The 22,555-nt window shown below is 37.8% G+C and overlaps 1 protein-coding gene across 1 annotated transcript in view; it reads right to left on the bottom strand.

Annotated features, from left to right (window-relative positions):
- LOC121318361 (lysine-specific demethylase RSBN1L-like) overlaps nt 1-22,555 on the bottom strand; it is a 39,010-nt gene that overhangs the window by 11,894 nt on the left and 4,561 nt on the right. The window contains exon 3 of the mRNA XM_041254935.1: nt 13,574-14,244. Within this exon, the coding sequence (XP_041110869.1) occupies nt 13,574-14,244 (671 nt within the window). The remainder of the gene's footprint in view (nt 1-13,573; nt 14,245-22,555) is intronic.

Below are 22,555 nucleotides of genomic sequence, written 5' to 3' on the forward strand. Positions count from 1 at the left end.
GTCAAGACTAGGATTCCACATCTCTTTTACCATCTTCAAACCAAGTTTTGACATTTATTTTAAAACCAAACACGGCTCACTACACAAAACATAGTTGAAATTCACAAGAAACACACTTACAGTTTTCGTTTTTAAGTCAATATATTTTGTTTTACAGTGCCAAAATATTTTTAAATAGTATGGGAATGACAGGCAGGGTCAATAAGAATTATGACATTTTGGAAACACACCCGAGTGCCATCGTGAATTAATTAACTCTCTACCTCTATTCAATCTATCACTGCATCAGTTTATTTTTCTCCTATTTCAAGTTTGAATGAAACACCTACTGTTTGGATTCTAGCGTGAATTTTGCCAATACCTTTTTTAAAACAAAAAAAATAATAATAAATCACCGAAAGACTAAATAAAAGGATATAAAAAACGCTGCACGTCAACCATGCACAGCATGAAATCCAGTATCTTCGGAAGTGAGTATTATCAGATCTTCAGGCACCGCTGGCTGCTGTCCAGGAGCAGCCGTTACACCACACACTGGTGAAAATAAGGCGCCTGTAACTACCTAGGTGTCAACCAAAAATAAACAAACAAACCACACAACTGAGTGATGGAACCAGTGTTGCACTGTCATATGTACACCACCAGTTACATTGCTTAACTATGTTTGAGCACAATGAAACCATATTAACCCTTATTAAAAGGCAGATGAGTACATTTAATGACAACTATGTTTAGAAACAAGGTTAGTATCCAGGGCTTGCTGTATGTAGAAGAATTGTCTTATTTTCATATTAAACTGCCCAGAAACTTGTCAGATTGCAAAAGTAGTTTATTTACTTTTATGTTACTCTAGTAGCCGGAGTATTTAGAAGTTTTCCTGCAGATGCCACCACCATGCATGGAGGCCAAGTCAGCCTCAAGAAGACATGTGACCCCAAAATGTTACTCAAATACAGGTCGATAAAGCCAAAAAATGTACACTTTTAATATTGCATTTAACAACCATCCATTTAGTAATTTAATTCATGTTAAGAGAATTAAGGAGTATTCTCCTCAACAAAATCATGTACAGCATGTTGCATTTTATTATAGGATGGCTAAGATTTTGCATGCTTTCTTTCATCTTCAAGTGAAGCACATGATGGCTGGACTTTCAAATCATCATCAACTCCTCCAGAAGAGGAAAACGCAGAGGTAAGATCACCCCCCTCCCCCCCCCCAAATGATTACTAATTATGTTACCAGCCTCAAACAGCATTGCCAACTTTCTATCACAGCTCCTGTGAAACTGGGTGTTGAACAGTAAATTTAATCATCTTTCTTTTTTTACTTTTGCTTTGTGCGACTGAAGTGAATTTCTGTTTGAAACTGTCTTGCAGGCAGCTGGTGAGCCGAGGTGATATACCGACTTGTGTTAATTGCACTTTGAAATCAGACAGGGTTATTTTCGCATTGACTGGACATTCCAGCTGCCAACACTCCAGATAAGGTTTTGGGTCATTGAGTAGTTTACTCTCAAATTTAGACACTATGCGAGTAAAATGTATTTTGGGGGGAGTAAAATGCAACAATTACCTTGCAGTCATGAGTACTTTTCAATAAATAAATCCTTTATGCACACATGGTTTATCGGCACTTGGGCTTGCAGTTGTCTGTTTGTCTATCTGACACTGGCAGCCCTGTCGCAGTTAGTAAACTATTATTTATTATTATTCATGCAAAATACATTTGCGTTGTGTGAAGTGAAAGCTGCATAGTGCTGTCAATCTCAAACTGTGTTGTAAAGTAGTTCCCGATGTGGAGAACTGGAAAACATGGACATGGGTACATCTGAAGGACTGAAGTGTACAATTGTGTTTTACTGAAATCCATTTCATTATTTCAGATAGAAAAAGCTTTGTGGCTTTTAGTGTTTGTTTCTTGTCATTTTTTTCAAACCTGTAACAAATGAAGAAAAAAAAAGTACTAGTGTGTCAGAAACAGTAAAATTGTTCAATCGTCCCGATTTTGCTTTTGTAGTCACATTTTTAGAAGTACAAAACTGCAGCAGTGTGCTCAGCACATTACTCAAATAAAATGAAAAAAATCTTGTGTTTGATAATTATATTTACAAGGCTACAAACTGCGACAAACATTTTTTTGGCAACTGTCTTTTTGGATTTAAGCCTGTAACCCCAAAAATGCTGACTCGCCCTTCAAAAACGTGCGTCAATGTTTGAGCGGCATGTTTTAAATTGAAGTGCAAGGAGGGTAACAATCTGATCGAATAAATGTCTTGCATTAACACCAACAGAAGGGTTGTGTGTTGCTCACGTACCATTAATAAAGTGAACAAAAACTTTAAATAAAGAATTACAATGACGAGCTGAAACGCAGCAAAAAGGTCAATTAAAACAAAGTGAAAAGGTTACAGTACCAAGCTGAAGTTTCCTATGTGACCTCCAATAAACCAGCTGTCTTCTGCCAGTGAAATCGTAGGGTACCTAAATAAGTTTTCTTCATCTATTGCATCTTCATCTAGCCACATCTATCCCAGATAATAGATTCGGTTGTTGTTTGCCGATGATTTAATTGCACAGCAGCTTTCCTAGTAAGATAATGACCTGCTACCCCTTCAGCCAAAAAAAATTAAGACGTTACCTTAAAGAAAAACAGTACATGTATTGTGAGTTTTGTACTAAAGCACGGTTAGCTGTTCGAGGGTAAAGTTAGTTTATTTTTCAAATGCAGAAAGCATAGAAATACGTGCGGCTGTAGGAAGTGCACACCTACACTGACAACATTAGCCAGAACTAAGTGCTACTGAAGTAACAGCTGAGGGGAAGAAAAAAAAAAATGGGAATTCAGTTAAATGTAATGCAGCTTGATTGTAGTAAAAAAAACAAAACTGCCATTTCAATTCTGACATTGTTGTGGTCCTTTAAGAAGTTGACTATGGCAGCAACCAACTTGCTCCTGAAGTGGGCCCCAACAATTGGATTTGGCAACCAATATTTTGGCCTAGGAGCCATTGGCACTTAAGGCAAAATGTTTTCATGGACAATGTCAAGTTTTAAAAAAATTTTATGTTGGTAGTGCCACCAGCCAAATTAGCCCTTATAGTGTTTTGGTCACTCACAGGTTTAAATGTTCATAGCTGATCTTATTTTCTAACCTGGCTTTTTGTATATAGCATGTTTTGATTAGTTGCCAATAGAGTACAATTAATTATTATGAACTAATAAATACACCTGATGTTTAACTTCTGCTTGTGTCAGTATATACAGTTATTTTAACTGTTTCAGAGTTGCTAAGGCATCAATGACAAATTCCTGGTTTTCACTCTGGAAATCTGGTAACCCTTCTTTGTACTTTTCTGGGACCCCCAAAATTTCCCCTGGGACTTTCAGTTTTTTTTTTTCTCTCTTTTAGTTGAGAGTCCTTGACCCTCACAGAGAGTTTTGGAGAGCCCTTACTTTAATGCTAACGTATTGGGTATGCATTAATTACGAGCTAGAGTAAATACAGTCAACTGCAGATAAGGTTCTCAAAATACCTGCATGAAAAGACAAAGTCCCTCTAGTAAGCTACTGCACTATCCTGCTAAACCAGAAAAGCATGTTTTGCACTTTTCCTTTTGAAGGTCACACCCAGCCTACCTTTTTCCATGCAGCGTTCCCAGAGGAACGATGCCTCACTGTACGGCTTGCTTTTGAACATTTTATATAAATCGCCCTCCCATCCCAAAAGAACACACCTGCTCACTAATCTACCGTCTACAACCATCAGCCCATTCCTGCATCATTTATCAGATGTGTCACAAATCTAAGATGGGTGCTTATGGAGAGGTTTCCAGAGGTATGTAATTAGAGTAGTTAAAACTGCACAGAAAAAAAACAAAAAACCACACACACACACACAAAATGTGAAGGTACAGTACCAAGCCATACAGACAAAAAAAAAAAAAGAAATGCTCGGTCGAAACAGATCCCATAAGTAACATAAATAATTAAAGACCACTAACAAAGTCCAGGATTTGCTACTGTGGAACTTAATACCATCAGTTTTGTAGAATAGGTGCTGTAAAAGCTACTATACCAATTGAAGTCCAATTAAAGCAACCTGGGATTATATTCAACATATCGCTGTAACCATTTGAAGCCCCAAAAATCTGCTTAAAATCGAAACAGAAAGAGCCATTGTCTACTGTAAAGTTTGCAAAAATCAAAGCTCGAGTCTTGTGGCTAGTCTGCAGTTTGCTAAGCTTGTGTAGTGCTCAGTTTCCGCATGCAGTACATTACACTGAATGAAACGTCCTCAAAAGGTCAGGTAAAGCTAAAGGCAGTATGATCCAAAGCTTCTCTCTAGTAGTCCCTATTGCACCAGACATTAGGCTCCGTCATATCGCTAGTCACTAGAGCATTAACACAATGCAGATCTGAAAATCCTGAGAAATCTGGGGTTCAGGTACAAAATTAATTTAGTGTTTGTACTACCATAGCATTTCTCTTACACTGTCTTGTACACTAGGTATTCAGTATATATTGTATAGCAGTCGGTCGGTAGGTTAAATTTCACATATCACACAGATCTTTTTCAATTGCCTTTTTTTTTAAACTGTTGCAAAAACTCTGATGAGATGGTAAATAAGTGCAAGGTATTTTTGTCATTTGTAGCGAACATCTGATTTTTGTATCTGAATACATGTCAAAAAATATGTTAGACTATTCAGATATTTGTCCCAGCACTATGAAGACTATACTAATACATATCCCAGTCCATGTATTTCAGATTTCAAATTGAGTTATGACTTGCTCACAAATGTTTAATAACTACTAATATAATTTCTAAAAGAAAGCATTAAAAAGTCCTAACAAAAACTCCCAAACATTAGAAATAAATAGATTTCCCATAACTTGCACGTCCTTGAAAATCGTATGCACTTGAAATGTTGATGTAGCCAGGTGGAAACCCCCTCACAAAATCTTTTGACAAGTTGCAATACAATCCTGTTTGCTGCTAAACAGCTGTCATATTTTAGAGATGGAAGTTTTTTTTTTTTTCTAGCCCCCCCCCCCCCCCCACCCCCCCCCCCCAAAAAAACCCCCCCCCCCCCCCCCCCCCCCCCCCCAAAAAAAAAAAACCCAAAAAAAAAAAAAAAAAAAAACAAAAAAAAAAAAAAAAAAAAAAAAAAAAAAAAAAAACCCCCCCCCCCCAAAAAAAAAAAAAAAAAAAAAAACCCCCCCCCCCACTTTACATTCACTATGTTTAGATGGTATGAAGTAATTGGATTTCTCTGTAGTTCCACAGAAACGGATTTTGCAATTGGAATACAGTTTACATAGCAACTGGCTATGTAAACAATCTATGTAAGCAAACTCGGTATGCATGATATTGATGTAATCCGATTTCCCTACTTCTAAATTGCAGAATTTAGAGATCTTGTTGTTATATGCGTTTATATACATAAAATCATTAAAAAAAAAAAAAAAAAAAATTATATATATATATATTTTTTTTTTTCTTACTCGATAAGGGTTAAATGCTACCGATGACATTTTTAGAACCCGCAGGAGCAGAGCCACCAGTCAGAACATCACAGATAAGCCCCCGAAGCTACTGCTATTGTCCCCTCTATTTAACAACTTTTCCAGTCAGAATGCAGATCGATTACATATTTCCGCATGCAGTACATTACACTGAATGAAACGTCCTCAAAAGGTCAGGTAAAGCTAAAGGCAGTATGATCCAAAGCTTCTCTCTAGTAGTCCCTATTGCACCAGACATTAGGCTCCGTCATATCGCTAGTCACTAGAGCATTAACACAATGCAGATCTGAAAATCCTGAGAAATCTGGGGTTCAGGTACAAAATTAATTTAGTGTTTGTACTACCATAGCATTTCTCTTACACTGTCTTGTACACTAGGTATTCAGTATATATTGTATAGCAGTCGGTCGGTAGGTTAAATTTCACATATCACACAGATCTTTTTCAATTGCCTTTTTTTTTTTTTTTAAACTGTTGCAAAAACTCTGATGAGATGGTAAATAAGTGCAAGGTATTTTTGTCATTTGTAGCGAACATCTGATTTTTGTATCTGAATACATGTCAAAAAATATGTTAGACTATTCAGATATTTGTCCCAGCACTATGAAGACTATACTAATACATATCCCAGTCCATGTATTTCAGTTCTCCACAGCAGGAATTACAATGCCAACATTCTGAACCCCCCAACATTCTGAAGCTGACAATCCGACAAACAACGAGTACCCACGTTCCTTCGAAGAAGCTTTGCCAATTCAAGACTTCAGAGCTTTTAAGAAAGGAATTTGTAAAAATCCAGTTCAAAACATCACTAAACAAACCAAGTGCACTTGCAAACTACGCTGTGAACACAAATTAACTCAGTCCCAAAAACAATGCAAAAAAAGACTCCACCCCCCCCCAAAAAAAACACACTTAAGCGGTCCTCCAAAAGAACTCTTCTCACAGGTAAATGTGATCAGCAAGTAAATTGATACATTGTTTCAAACCAAACTAAAACTAACCAGACCAAGTCAATTTGAAACTAACCCAGTGTGAACGCAGCCATAGAGCCAAAGATGCAGCAAACATTTTTACCATCTAGTTTCCCCACCAGTGTACATCTAACTATTTCTGTCTCCAAATCAAACCAGATGCAAATTTACAACATTTGGGAAGCAAACTAAAATCTCTCAACAGGGTGGACTTTGGAGGTGAAAATATATATATTTTTTAAATGTATTTGAGACTACATTAAAATTGGTCCTGTACAAAAGAACTTTCATTTTTGCAGTACAGCCATTTTATACTGGTAGGCCTAATTATTTATTATACAGAACATCAGATATTTCTGGAAAGTTGCTGCGACGCACATGTCATGACAAATACATTTTCGTCGTTCCTTAAGGGTAGTGTCGCGTTTGAAACTATCGATCTAAGTATAAGCTATATATATATATATATATATATATATATATATATATATATATATATATATATATATATATCCCCACTGCCTTGTAAGTGACATACCTTAAAACTAATTGAAAACAGTGTTTCGGCTTCCTGTGTCAGTGAATATTTAGTGTAGGAAGCTGCAAACGGACCACAGATTGTATCTTAAATCTGGTTACGTCTTTAAAGGGAACAGCTGGATTAACCAGTTTAAAAAATAAAAAAAACTATGGTCTAATATTCCATTCTTAAAGGAATGTCTCTGAATTATGGCACTGACAATGGTAAATTAAGCTTAGTTAATATTTACTTCAATTATGAAATTGAGTTATGACTTGCTCACAAATGTTTAATAACTACTAATATAATTTCTAAAAGAAAGCATTAAAAAGTCCTAACAAAAACTCCCAAACATTAAAAATAAATAGATTTCCCATAACTTGCACGTCCTTGAAAATCGTATGCACTTGAAATGTTGATGTAGCCAGGTGGAAACCCCCTCACAAAATCTTTTGACAAGTTGCAATACAATCCTGTTTGCTGCTAAACAGCGGTCATATTTTAGAGATGGAAGTTTTTTTTTTTTTCTAGCAGTTTTAAAGCCAGGGATAAACCCCCAACCCCCCCCCCCCCCCCCCCCCCCCCCCCCCCCCCCCCCCCCCCCCCCCCCCCCCCCCCCCCCCCCCCCCCCCCCCCCCCCCCCCCCCCCCCCCCCCCCCCCCCCCCCCCCCCCCCCCCCCCCCCCCCCCCCCCCCCCCCCACCTCCAACCCCCCCCCCCCCCCCCCCCCTGGCACTTTACATTCACTATGTTTAGATGGTATGAAGTAATTGGATTTCTCTGTAGTTCCACAGAAACGGATTTTGCAATTGGAATACAGTTTACATAGCAACTGGCTATGTAAACAATCTATGTAAGCAAACTCGGTATGCATGATATTGATGTAATCCGATTTCCCTACTTCTAAATTGCAGAATTTAGAGATCTTGTTGTTATATGCGTTTATATACATAAAATCAAAAAAAAAAAAAAAAAAAATATATATATATATATTTTTTTTTTTCTTACTCGATAAGGGTTAAATGCTACCGATGACATTTTTAGAACCCGCAGGAGCAGAGCCACCAGTCAGAACATCACAGATAAGCCCCCGAAGCTACTGCTATTGTCCCCTCTATTTAACAACTTCTTTCCAGTCAGAATGCAGATCGATTACATATTTCTCCTAAATGTGCATTTCAACATTGATAACGTTGATGCAGTAAAACATTAATACGAATCTTGGAATGCACATGCTTCTCTGTTGTCAGCGTTGAGCTCGAGACAGACGGCCACGCTGACGATTACACCCCAGTTCTGTTACGTACAGCTGTTGCTTTCAGTGCGCCCAGTCATACTGTATGGGTCAGAGAAAGAGGTTGGGATTGGTGGTACATAACTTTACTTACAAAATTTACAGATACAGATTGGAGAGAATTTTTGTATTACACGAGTGTCATTTGAAAAGCTCTGAGAAATGGTAAAGCCATTTATAAACCCAAAGGATATACACCTGTGTGTCAGAGACCCCATCCCATTTAATTTGTCCTCGTCACTCCAGTAGTAAGCAGCTTCCTTCTGAAGAGATGTCATGCTCATCAACCCAAACACACACAACCGCTCATGTGCAAGACTGTTCTCTGATTTTTAGTACACATGCGCACTGCCGAAATAATACTGTAATCAGATCACTGCGTTTACAAGGAAGCGAGATCGGATTTGAACCAGGTAACCCACGTCCGCAAATCCGATTACCTGGAATCGGATTACGGAGAGAAATCTGCCATGTAAACGCACCGAGTGACTGACAAATCAGGTACTGTTCGACACAAAAGGTCATGGGCTTGAAATGCAGAGTTGATACTGCATATAGGATAGGGCTGCTACAATTAAATATAAAATTGATTTTTTAAACGATTCCATTCCTCATTATGTACATCGATATTCGATTAAATAATTACATTTTTGTAACACTCATAGTTAATAACACTATTTAAGTTTATCAACGAAACTGCACCGAACGCCCTGCCTTGCTATTTACAGTATTTCTGCCAGACAAGCAGTGGGGGTGCTCTTCTTCTCCTGCATGTGTTAACTAGCATCTGATTTGCTGGTCCCATCCTACCAGCGAATCAGTTTTGAAAATGTTTTAAGTATGTTTGATTTTGGAGTAACAATCCGCTTGACCCATAGCAGGTATGCATGTTGGGGTAAGTATTTATTTGTATTATTATGGAGGATGTTTTAGGCAGGGATTTCTGCATTGCGTGTTTCAGAGATAGTGAAGGTTAGGTGGTACAGTAGTAACAAGATACAACATATGATGCTGCAGCAGTCACTGAATAAAAAAAAAAAATACAAACAAAGACTAATCTGTTTGGAATAAATATTTTAGTAACACCCCTGTAGTATGTTAAGCTTGTTGTGAATCTGACCCTACCAAGGTGTAATTACCCCTCGCATTCAATTGTTGTGCAGAAGCTTTACTTAACTGCAATGATATTACAATAAATCACGTTGGGGGGGCAGAGGAATGGAGCGAAAATGTATATGGGCGGTACAATCATCGATATTTATTGAGACCATTATATTCTGTGTGCCCAATTAATCGATTGCTATATGGAGGCTTAACAGCCCTACGATAGGAATTTAAAACCAAGATCTTTCAAAGCACAATGGGAATCAGTTAAAAATTGACTCCTGTTGAGGGACAGTTTTTATTTAACATTAAAGCATTCATGGCACAGATTTTATTTCGCAGTAGAAGGAGAGGGACACAGTTAACAGCAGGGACGCAGCATTTGACAGACTGGCCACAGGCAAGAGAACTTACAAGTAAAATCTTGCAGAAAAGAAGGGGATGGGGGTTGAGGTTTAACAAAGAGGAGCTTTAGCCTATTGAAAATGATGCTAAAAAAAAAAATTAAAAAAAGCAAAACAAAAAACACAGAAATATGCATCACAAGTTGCTTTCTATAAAAGAGTTATACATGGTCGGAGCCCGTATTCCCTTTGAAGAGCAACAGCGCCAAATAAAACATTACACATTTTCTAAAATGTACACTACATGGGACAAACTGACTGTGATAAGGACACTGCAGCCTTCCTAACCTTATGCCATGTCTGAGATCCTACAGGACTAACATACAGCTGTTCAACTGAAAGTAACTAACCTTCACACATACATATTTCAGAGGCTGCTGCAATTCACAGAACTACACTGTGCTGTTTATTTGGAACACCCCTCGTCTGGCTTGATTGCCATTTCCTTCCTCCCACTCCTCCCCGGCAGGGTGGTGTGATCAGACACATGGCTTAGCGTGGAAGCCTTCTGTATTTAAAATGGTGTGTAGTCTATGAGGTACAAATAGAAAGGTAAAAAGGTCCAGGATAAAAACCAATACACAGTAGATCACATCACCATTTTGTTTACTTATGTCAAGATACAAACTTTCCACTGCCACAGCTGTAAATACAAATTCATAGCTATAGGACTACAAAGCTGTTGTGTTTTTGCATATAAGTTGCCTCTTTCATTTAAAATGAAAGCCCAGAAAATTGAATCGATCATTCTCGAAAGGCACTATGCTTTATCTGTGATTGACACTCCAAATATTAAGCTATTGACTTGCCTGATTGTATGCTGCTTTCTAGTTTACCTGAACCCACCTACTCTACTACTTCACCTTTTCCTTAGGTAAGTATTTCTACTCAATCTTGGAGCGCAACTGTCTTATTTTTTATTAGAGACCTCAGGAGGTGTATCCACTTATCAGAACATTCCACACCAGGGCACTACCACATGATATTTGGGCATGGAACATTCAGCTTAAAAAAACTAAAGTGCAACAAAAACAAAACATTAAAAAAAGAAAATAAATCTGCAATTTAAAATGTTAATTTTTTTTTAAAAAAGGTACAATTTATAAAATCACATCATGATTATTGGGCATTACTTTGGTAGTTGACCTTGTCTGTTCAGTAGACAACGCTGTCAACTACCAGACAATGATGCCCTGTAATCCGGTCTTCTACTGTTAAGTAAAGCATCTGTAGTAAATTAGTAGTATAGGGAGACAGTGCAATTAAGAGAAAACACAATTTTATGGGTTTTCCATTGGTTATATTTTTATTGGAGTGCCAAACAGACTTAATACTTTCAGATTGGGTTTACTTACAAACAAGGAGAATTCTTCTTTACTACTCGACACATTTAACAAGGCCAGTGCCTTCTTTTAGCTGCAAGTCAGTGATGCTGCCTGGCTTCTCGTTGGTGTTACTCCTACTGCCCCATTTTGACCACATATCCCAGTGTGATTGCATTGCCTCCCGGTTGCCACGTACCACGTGCATCTGCTATTTCGCAATGCATGCATTTGAACTGTTGAGCATTTGAATAGCCAAATTATTCAAATAATCATAAGTCACTGTTCCAGTGCTAGTGCAGTTCAAACAGTCACATTGCTAATCCAGTGGATAAGACATGGTAAGGAATGATGGACTACCTGAATGGCGCACTGCTGTTTATAGGACATTGCTAAGGGATAAAATACCTTTGTGCTATAGCAGAGGTTTTCAACCTTTTTCTGAAACTGTACCCCTCCTAGTCAGGAGGTTTAAGCTGAAGTACCCGTTACAATTTCCGCTCACTGAATGGTACCACAGTTGCAATGAAAGGCAGAATAATCGGATTAACACATTTTTCCTGTTTAATATATCATTTTTCACAACAGTCTGGGGCTGACAAACTGCTGGTTTAAGACAGGATACCAAACAGTAGTAGTAATTCTTAAATTAAACAGTCCTTGCACTACTATTATGTCATTGTAGATACGAATGATCGTTATCCTAAAATTATTCTTCCTTCTCATATTGTATTCTAGTAGTATTTGCATTGACTGTAAACTACACTATTCCAATTGTGTTCTTGCACTGTAACCTTGTATTGCCCTGTAACACCTGTAGGTCGTCTTGGATAAAGGCATCGGCCAAATAAACTAAATTTCAGCATTTCTGAATAAACATTCAAATCCAGCAATCACTGTGTTCTACAGTAGCCTAGAGCAGATTTTTCAATATCAGGGTGCAGCTGGCTAAACCCCACCCCTGTAAGTATTTTGTTGGTTCGCCACTGCCCGGGGGTCTTTCAGTGTAGAGGAGCCAGCCTTACATCGGTCAGCATTGCCAGGATTGCCCCTGCTGGAGAAGCCAGCCTTGCATCTGTCAGCACTTCCACTGACAACACTGTGGTGGTTAATGGAGGAGGGCCTCACACCGTGGCCACCTGTAGGCCCATTAGGCGCTCCAATCAGGGGCCAGGAACCGGACTGAAACTTCTGTGCCTTTATGGAGGCCATGTGTGCTTATTATTTAAAGTGAATGTTTGGTGTGCATGGGTGTTTTAGGTCGGCAGGGAAACCAGCACAATACTAGTTTGTTTTGTCTCGTCGTTTATGGTCTGTCTGTTTTGGCCATCGTGCCTTTTGTTTTGAAAAGTGTTTGGTTTTGTTTAAATCTTTTTTTTTTTTATAATAAACACGCGCGGCCTGGTCTGACGTGACCACAAGCCATCCCTGAACAGAACTGCAGAATAGAAAGCGAATATGTGTTTCCCAAAAGATTCCCAAGTACTGTCTTTAGTCTGTGTACCCAAAAACGTTTAAAAGTTTTAAATAACTGCTGTTTGGTATTCTGTCCTTAACCAGCAGTTTTAAACTGTTGTGACAAATTGTATATTAAAAACAGGGAACAGATTATTCAGCCTTTAGTTTTATTGTAACTATGGTACCATTCAGTAGAGCGATAACTAACGAGGGAATGAAAACTAAAGAGCTGAAACCTTCGGGACAGATGGGGTACATATTTATTTATTTATTGTTTTTTAAGTTGAAAAATCACCAACCTAGAGTAATAAGCCTCTGCATTCTGAATTGTACAGTGTGTTGATTATGGTGAACTTTATCTTTGTAGGTATCAAGAAGCATTAGAGTCCCTGAGTGCCATTCCAATCGAGGTTTTATTTATTGCACATTGCACACATGTAGTTGCACGCATTTACTGTTAACAGCAGTGATGATGGGATATGTTTAGTGGCTTAGTGGCAATGGAAAAATTGAAACAATGGACTACAATCCCAGGACACACTGATTAAAAAAAAAAAAAAAACTCACGTGAGGTACAACTTCTGTTGTACAACTTAATCCTCCCTCATTTTTCAGATCAGTTTTTATTTTCTGCTTACAAAATTTAAATTTATGACCTACGTTTGAAGCCCTGATATTATGAACTGGAAGGAGGTTTAATCTGTTCAATAGCTAAAATGGAACAGCCAACTTCAACCAGCAATATATGAAGCCATTAAGATAATGATTGAAAGAATGTACCAAATTAAATACATTAAAAAAAGGACACTACTTTTAGGCATCTTTTGAAAGATGCACATTCCTCCCCCCCTCCAACACCACATAAATAATAAAATAACAAATAACCACTAACCACATCCAATACCACACGCCAACTTAAGACAATCTCAAACTATTCGTTCTGCAAGAACAACACTTTATGCACTCTTACCTGAGCATGGAAGTTTGACATAGTAGTTGTCTCGATATCTTTCTTTCCCAAGATTTCCATTTTCACCGGAGAGTTCGGAAAGTTGAATGAAAAGTAGTCCAGGAAATCTGGTAGGTACATAGCTGCCCCGTGAATTATACCCATTACGTAATAAGCTGCACAATTCTCATCTTCACTAAACGACAGTGTAACAAACTCTTCAGCAAACCTCTGCATCTCCATAGGAGACAAACAAGATAGCTCTTTGCTGTAAGCATGCACTACTAAGGCCCCTCCATTAGGCTGCTGCTCTACGTGAATTAAGCTTTTGAACTCCAAGTTGTCCAACCCTGGTATCTGGGTCTGAACCTTGGGTTTCTTTAAGGAGATGAAGGGAGGGACCCTGCTTTCAGGGGGCTTGGCATTGGGTGGACAGCAGTGCTTTTTCTCCATGCTGGGATCCTGTTGGAAGAGGTGGGCTGGTGGTTTGGTGTCACGCTCCTCCCCTTTGCTTGGTTTGGCTCCTTCCCCAATAGTGTCAGATCCAAGCCCTGAGCATATGGTCTGACTGGATTTGCTGTACATTTTGGGCCGTTTTCTTTTTTCAGCTTCTTTGTGTTTCTTTTTCTTTTTCTTCTTAACTTTTTTGATCTGCAGCTCTTCTGTGTTTATTTTTGGCTTTTCCTTGTCTCCTGTAAAGAAACAAATAATAAAATTATTTCTAATTACCACCCATATTTTAGGATTTAGTCAACTGTGGCAGATGGTTGAACTAACTCAAAACAAATAAAATTTCTTGTTGGCATCTTTACATCACAATTATTTTATTATCTCGCCCACAATACCATGAAATATGTTTATTAGCAGAGTTGTGTATTTCAGCTTTTGCTGTGTAAATATTCTTACTTGATATGTACAGACAAACAACCTGCCAGAGGAGGTCAAGTTTTTTGTATTCATAGTCCAGCTGATCCAATTAGATGTATTTTTGTTATAAACCTTTACATGTGGTCGAGCACAACTTATGCTTTCAATATAAAAATGAAACAATCAACAACACCTCAAGTGTGTCATAGCAGCCTGTCTGTGTTTAAATTGCTTGGAGCAGACTTCCATTTAATTAAGTCTCTAAAAATTCTGGGTTCTAAATTTGCAGAAAATGCAGTTCTCTTTACAATCAAAACAGAAATTTATGCCATCTTGTAACAAAGTTATTTACAACAAGAGTTTTAGGCTACCGAATACATCAGGGATATTTTATTTACACTAACAAATGTGCTACATGTGGTCACCAATAAATGCATACATAAAAATGTAGGTATACACCCTCCACGATGTGTTGCATTCTGGTTGGCATAGGTGTGTTATAAACAGATAAACAAAACAATCTTTAGAAGGACAAGGAATTACAGGCAATTCAGAACAGTTTCTATAACAGCAGAATCATGACCAGTACTAGGGATGTGCTTTTGGTAAATATTTATGAATGCTTAAACACTTTGCAACACAGCGTTTAAATGTTTAAACTATATCTACACACACACACTCTCTCTCTCTCTCTCTCTCTCTTTATATTACATTATGATAATGACAGCCTGGTAAGTATTTAACCAAATAAACCCTAATTAAGCAAATAATGTTTTAACATAGACTTAACTACAAAGTACAAATAAAAAAACATACATAGCATATATTGAAATTTTTATATTTGTGGTTGTAATTAAAGTTACTAGTGGAGATATAACTATACATACATATTATATAACATTTTTGGATAGTATGTTTTTAGTATAGTACATTTCTTAAAGGTTCATATAACCAAAAAAAACAAGAACCTGTTCCCTTTTTTTTCTAGTTTGTTTATTTATTTTTTTAAATAAGTAACTTTGCCCAAAATCATATGGTTAAAAAAAAAAAAAAAGGAGACGATCACCACCCACTGTGCAGCGCTAATGCAAAACGGCTACAGGAAAGCGAAAGCTAGTTGTGCTTACAATTGAAAAAAGCATGGAAATACAAAATTTTAAAGAGCACCGTGACCGATATTAAAAAAGTCTGCCGCAGAGATTTAAAAGTTTGGTCGGCCAGGGTGTCCTCGGCTCACCGCGCACCAGCGCCCCCTGTAGTCTGGCCGGGCGCCTGTGGGCTTGCCTGTAGCTCCTGGGTGGCTGCACGGTGAATCCGCAGTGTGTAAAGAAGCGGTCGGCTGATGGCACACGCTTAGGAGGAGAGCGTGTGTTCGTCTTCGCCGCTCCCGAGTCAGCACAGGGGTGGTTGCGGCGAGTTGAGCCTAAATAATAATTGGGCATTTCAAATTGGGAGAAAATAACAAAAAAATAATTGGCAATGACTACATTTATTTATATATTATATAAGAAGAAAAGAAAAGCTACTTGGAGGTAATTGCCAAACCCCTTCCTTTTTTTTTTTTTTTTTTTTATAACACCTGCCCTTAAGCCGGGCTCACACTGCATGATTTTTGCAATCGGGAGACGCAGCGCCACTCACACTTACCGACTGAGCTACGATTTCTCACTGTAGATCAGGGATTGCAAGCTACACACACTACACGAGATATCTTGTCGCAGACTGCGCCTATTTTCATTGCAGAATCGTAGACATCATTCGGGAGAATCGCGGACTCAAGCAAGAAGGCGACCACTGTTATCTGTGCATTGTTTTACACAGAAAAAAAAAAAAAAAAAACACGGAGAAGATCCATTTGGACGCGCAACTGGCTTAAAGACATGACCAGTATGGACTGATGATGCAACTCAAGTCGAGGTGCATCCAAAATAATAAAATCTAATCTGTTCAAAAAGTGCAACACTCGCTCTTAGTACAAAATATTTATTAGATTAAAAGATTGGCAATCTTCATCAGAATACCACATTCTAATGAATAATTTGAAGACTTTTAAACTAATAAATATTTTGTACTACGAGCGAGTGTTGCGCTTTTGAACAGACTAGAATACAACTTTAATAGTAGCTACTACAAGTTTGTTACAGGTTTAAATATGCAACAACGTAATCTACATTCTCTATTTCTCACACACACAGACACGCACCCCTCCTCCTCATATTTTGAATAAATTAGCAATAGAAGCATACAGTAGGGTTTGAAAGGGATATCGAATACGAGTGACTGTAGAAATTGATTGCCAGGAGAGCACACACTACCAGACACAGTATCTGCTTCGGCGTTAACAAGTTATAACAGTTATTTACTTACCAGACACCTTCAATGAGCGATCATGATAGGCAATGTCACGTATGTCAAAGAGAGGCACAACCTTTCTTTTCATCGCTATAGTTCCTAGCTTGTCCTATTGACTGCTGGCAGCATTCGTCAAGAAATCGGCCCTTAGCCCCTCACACACTTCACAAATTGCTTTGTCGAGGACTAAAGTTTTCTGACATGTTAGAAATTTGTCGGGACGTCGTAAGAGCGTCGGGAGACCGCAGAAGCTATTAACGGGGCACCGTAGACCCTTTAACACTTAGACCATTTTGTCCCTGACAACCTCTTTTTATTCCAGATTTTAAGAAATTAGTCACCGACTCCTCAGCAATCAGCAAAGATCATGCAGTGTAAACCTGGCATTACTGTGGCACTAGAGCAGTCTGATACGGGACAGACTACTCATGATAAATTACTACAATTAATCCATAAAAAATGTGTTTGGTGACATTTCTCACCTGACTGGTTATACGTCTAGCATATTATTAAACGTTTTACCACTTCTTTAGAGTTTATACATTTAAAACGTTTAAACTTTTCATCCCTAACCAATACAAAACATGCTCAGGCATAATCAGTGTTTCTGCTAAGAAAAAGTGCTGCCCGTCAGTGACTGGTCACTAAATGTTTTACCAGTTACACTCAAAACATCTTCCTTCGTGTGACACCTGTCCATTCTTACAAAAATAAATCGCACTTCATGCTTTCATTTCAAATAACACATCACGGAGGACTACGAAAAACAAATCCTTCCCTCCAGAAGGAAAGAAAGGATGGGGCGTGGATTGAAATCGGCCTATCGGTGACTTGCTTTAACAAGACTGCCTGTGCCTTTAAAGGGCGTAGTCTAGGGGTGAACAAAATGCACACTCATTCACTCTTGTTAGTGACAGTCTGCTTCTAGCTGCCACTGACAGAGCTTTTGCTGCCAGTCAAACTGATGGATGGCTTCAGCCACTGCCCGTCTATTAGCTTTTGATAAGAAATTACGGAAATACTACGCAAGACTCAAAGGCAACTGTCCCTCAAGGAACATTTCATACAAACCCTTCAACTTAAATGCATCCTTCATTGTGCTGGTGACATCGCAGGTGATATTTAAAACCCCCATGCTATGAAACAGTAGCAATAAATTTTTCTTATCTATACAAAATCAGATTTAAAATGTTTCAATACCCATTTTTATTATCAGACGTATAACCTAACCGTACGGTCTGGAAACCACATCTGGATTTTTAAAGAGAAACGATTACACACATTGAACAGTTTTAAAAGAATACAGGGAATAGAATAAATAAATAAATATATACTGGTAATTATACATCAAGTGGAACACCTCTAGAATTTCAATGAAAGGATATGGTACTAAATCCTGCAATAACAGGGCTGTTTCAATAAACTAACTACTGCCTCTGAATGACTAATTAAAGTGCTTAACTGACTTAGTTTTAATAATTTAAAACCACTCATGGGCTCTGTTATTACCAATACTAACATTCCACTATCAAGATTAATGCAAGAAATTAAACTGGATTATATTTAACTAGCACTGCAGGAAAATACCGAAATAGCATTTCAGTAGTACTGTATGCCCCAAAAAACAAACAGCCCATTTGCTTTTGAAATAACTTTCAGAAAATAAATGTATTTAAAAATCTGAGAATCTTTTATAATTCAAATACTACGGCTACACAAAGACAGAGTTTAAGAATTGCACACTGTGTCAGGGTTACTGCGAATACTAAAGCATGGATCCTGCCATAAAGAATAAAAACAGGAGTCAATAACACAGCCTACATCCACAGCATGAGGAATAGAATCGCAAATAATTTTTGGGATGTTTATAGGAAAGTGTCGCAGTTTGTAAAATTGTTTTAAAGTGCTCTAACCTTTTTATTCCAGTAACAACCACCTAAAAATAAAGAGTTGCTGGATTGCGTATGACAGCACATTGGAAGTAAGGTCAGTTAGTGGATTCTGCACCCACCGGCTTCATACACATACACCTTCCTGTGTATCTCCTATGTCGAGGTGGACAGTGAGACAACTACAGCAAGCGATCAAGTTTTCTATCAAAAGGGGAAGCCTAGGGCTGGTGCCTGACACAGCCACTGCAGGCTGTTAGCATGCTGGAGGATACTTCCTGCTCTTCTGATTCATGCTGCTTTTTGTTGTATTGTTTGAGAATAATAGATAACCATGTTGATGTCAAAACAGTTAAATAAATAGATAAATAAAACTACAGAACTGCTCAAGATAATCTATCGTATTAGAAAGTGAGGGGTTGGAATGTCAGCAGCCAATCAGGTTGTAGGGAATCTCAAAGCCATTTTAAATTATGAAACTGTCAAGTAGGTCCCAAGGTACAGCATTCAATGTTATAGACAACCAAGTGTCAATCAGTGAATGAGCAGACCACCTTATGTAGGTATTTCATTCATCTCTGTCTGTCATTATAGCTATCTCTAGCCACATCTTTTGTTACCTACATGCTTTCACTTAAGTTTTGGAGGTTCAAAAAAAATACAAATGACAAACAGCGGCATTGTTTAACCTGAAGATCCACTTGTGTGCGATAGAGAAGGAGTAAGGGATCAGTGCACTGAAGAAATGAAGTACATTCGAAAATAAAAACAGACACTAAATATGCATACTGCAAGGGGAAGAGAAGTAGTTTTCCTACTGAACCTCATGTGTGCATATATTCATTGCTCAGCATTTTTAAGCACAGTCCTGTCACTTACTGCAGAATACGATAGGACACATAGAAAGCTTACATTATTAGGTAACACTGCATTACAAAAACTTGCATGAAGCATGCTATTCCGTTCAAATCAATAGCTAAACTCTGCAGCAGCCAGAAAGACAAAGGTTTGGGCAGAAAGGAGATTATTTGATTGCTCATAAATTGCGATAGTTAATCAATGTCTGCACTTCTCTAAAGAAATCTGCAAAAAACAGATTACTCAAATATAAAATTATATCACAAGCCATTAAAAAAAAAGGGGGGGACTGTCTTCTGAATAACATACTTACCGAACAAATGGTACTGTAGCACCACAACCCAGAATGCTATAAAAACACCTTTAATTCACTGCATCATTTCCTTTCACATTCATGTACAAGGTTCCCAATTTCCAGAAGCTTTAGTTTAACAAAGTGCTGTACATCTGTACACAAACAGCATCTTGTCTCGGGGGACAGACGATTTCTTTCTCAAACTGACACTGCTCTGTGAAACAGTGGCCAACATAGAACACCTTAAACAGGAAGCTATAAATAACACCACTATTAAAGATCCCTGCACAGAGTCACCTGATTAAAATCTTATTTTTGGTTGCCATTTGACTCAAAATGTTGTAACCATGTGCACAGACACGGCACAGTAGGGATTTTAGAACTTGATTTATATGAACAATTTCTCAAATATTAGGATGAAAATTGGGGTCAGCGGTACAGCTCACAAAATACACACTTCTTATTTTTATATTGAAATTAAAACTTAAAATGCAAATGGGATCTGGTATTCCAGATTACCAACAGGATTTTTTGTATCAAAGTGCTCAGCTCAGAGTCTGTGACATTTAAAGGGCATGCAAATTCTCACATTATATCTTAAGCAGAAATAACCCCCCTATCCCATCATTGTAAGACACTGAAATAGAGCAAATATAATCCTGACCTGAACTAACATCACAAAAGTCATTTTGTAAACCGCAGCTTATTTTCCACTACTTTGAATATCTAGAACATCAAACACCAGGAGTTCCAAACTCTCTCTTATTTTTCTAAGAAGCAATACATGTTTAGAATACGATTACGATTTGAAAAGCACATTTAGTAGTTTCACAGAAAGAAAAAAAAAAGTGAATTAAACCAATTTTACTATTAATGCGTTTGAGTTGTGATTGAGATACATGAATGGATTAACAAGTATCAATTGCATTTATGGAGTAGAAAAGCCAATGAAAAACACCTATTTACAGACATAGATGCAGTCATTTATAGAAAGCTATTTATTTTAAAATGATCAGAGCCCTTGCAGCGAACGCACTTCCTCCAAGATGGCCGACTTACATTTTTCTCCAGCTGTCGAGACCGCACAGAGGGGGACGCATACTACCCCCCTTAGACAGCGTCTTTTCAAAATGTTTATTTCAATGTTTAAACTATACATTTTTAAAAGTTTTAACGTTTATTAAACGGAATCTAGCACCCCTAGTGTAAACCAGTGTAAACTGTTTACGTATAGATATTTACTTGTGCTTCCTCTCTACTCCCGTTCTCCACTCATGAACGCTCACCCGTTGCAGCCAAAGCTTCACGTCTTTATAGTAGTGGTCGAGGGATTAACTAGCTATTAGAAAACAATTGAGTGCGCACAGACAATTTTCCAGATCCAGCGGGTTTCTAATTTGCATAGATGCCCGCTGGAAAGTTGGAAGTGATTAACTGTGAATTCAATTTTAAAATCAATTTGCACATAAATACTGGCTTTTTCCCTTAACATTCTAATCTAATCTACAACTAAACTACTTTCTGACGCTGGTCTAAAGACAAGGAAAATCATGTCTGTGACAGGACACTGTAATGAAGACTCAATTCGCAGCTACTGGACAGCAGACCAACAGGAAAGGCATAATTCATCCACAATTTATCATAAGCTGGATCCAAACAACGCCCTGTCTCAAAACCAGCCAATCAAACTGCCAACCCTGTTTCATTTCTTTCCGTACCAGCCAATCCACTCCCTGCCTGCTTAAATGATGCCTCGCCTTAACAATCCTACAGTTAATTTAACTGGCAATGTTATAATAATAATAAAAACTGTTTTCTATTCTAATTATGGTATGGACTATTTTCCTCCGCATAAGGTTACCTGACAAAATATCAGTTCAAGGTAAATAGAGGTTTTAAAATTTAGTTTTTTGTAAAGAGAAAATAAATAAATAAATTGTTTTCTAATAGCGATACAGCCCTCTAGATGCGTGCTCTACCGCGTGGTAGATGACCTTCACTTTCGTTAGCACCCTTGCCTACGACTCGGGACGCGTAATTCCAGTCGCGGTCAACTTCCACACAGTAGAGCCCGCATTGACAGACTATTGCTTAATTATCTTAATTTTTTTTTTTTTTTAATACACGTTTTTACTGTGATTATGAAAACCGAAACAGTATTTCAAGAGAACTTAAATAACAAAACAACCATGTGTTTACAATTGTAGTATAATGGATCATAATTATTTATTTATTTATTTATTTTTACAGTGGAATTATTATAATACTTATGCAGGCATATCACTTTTTAGAATTTTTTTGTGTGATAGATTTCAAAGCAGACTCACTTCAAACCCTCATCAATGCTAATGTCTTTATTTAGCATATATACATCAGAAAACTTGTCGCAAATTTTCAATCACATAATAAACAGTATCTTTCCCAGTTTCAGGCACGTGTGTATAGTGCTGTTTTATTAATTATATCTGTGAAGTGTAGGTACAATAAATAAATAGGTTGTTTTTACCAGTACCAAACCTGACAAGGCTTCCTTACAACCTGTAACACCAACAAATAAATAAAGCAATCTCCTCATTTTATTCTCTGTATATACACAGGCATCCATTTTTCAATCTCAGCTGTGTATATACAGATGACCAGGTCTGTCAAGCACATTTTTTTGATAGTTAAAATCAGAAATGACGTTTGCCCACCCTACTGTAAGTGGCTAACTACCAAAAGCTTGTGTCTTAGCTCAGTCGA

Source organism: Polyodon spathula, chromosome 7 (genome assembly GCF_017654505.1).
Source record: "Polyodon spathula isolate WHYD16114869_AA chromosome 7, ASM1765450v1, whole genome shotgun sequence".
NCBI classification, from domain to species: Eukaryota; Metazoa; Chordata; class Actinopteri; order Acipenseriformes; family Polyodontidae; genus Polyodon; species Polyodon spathula.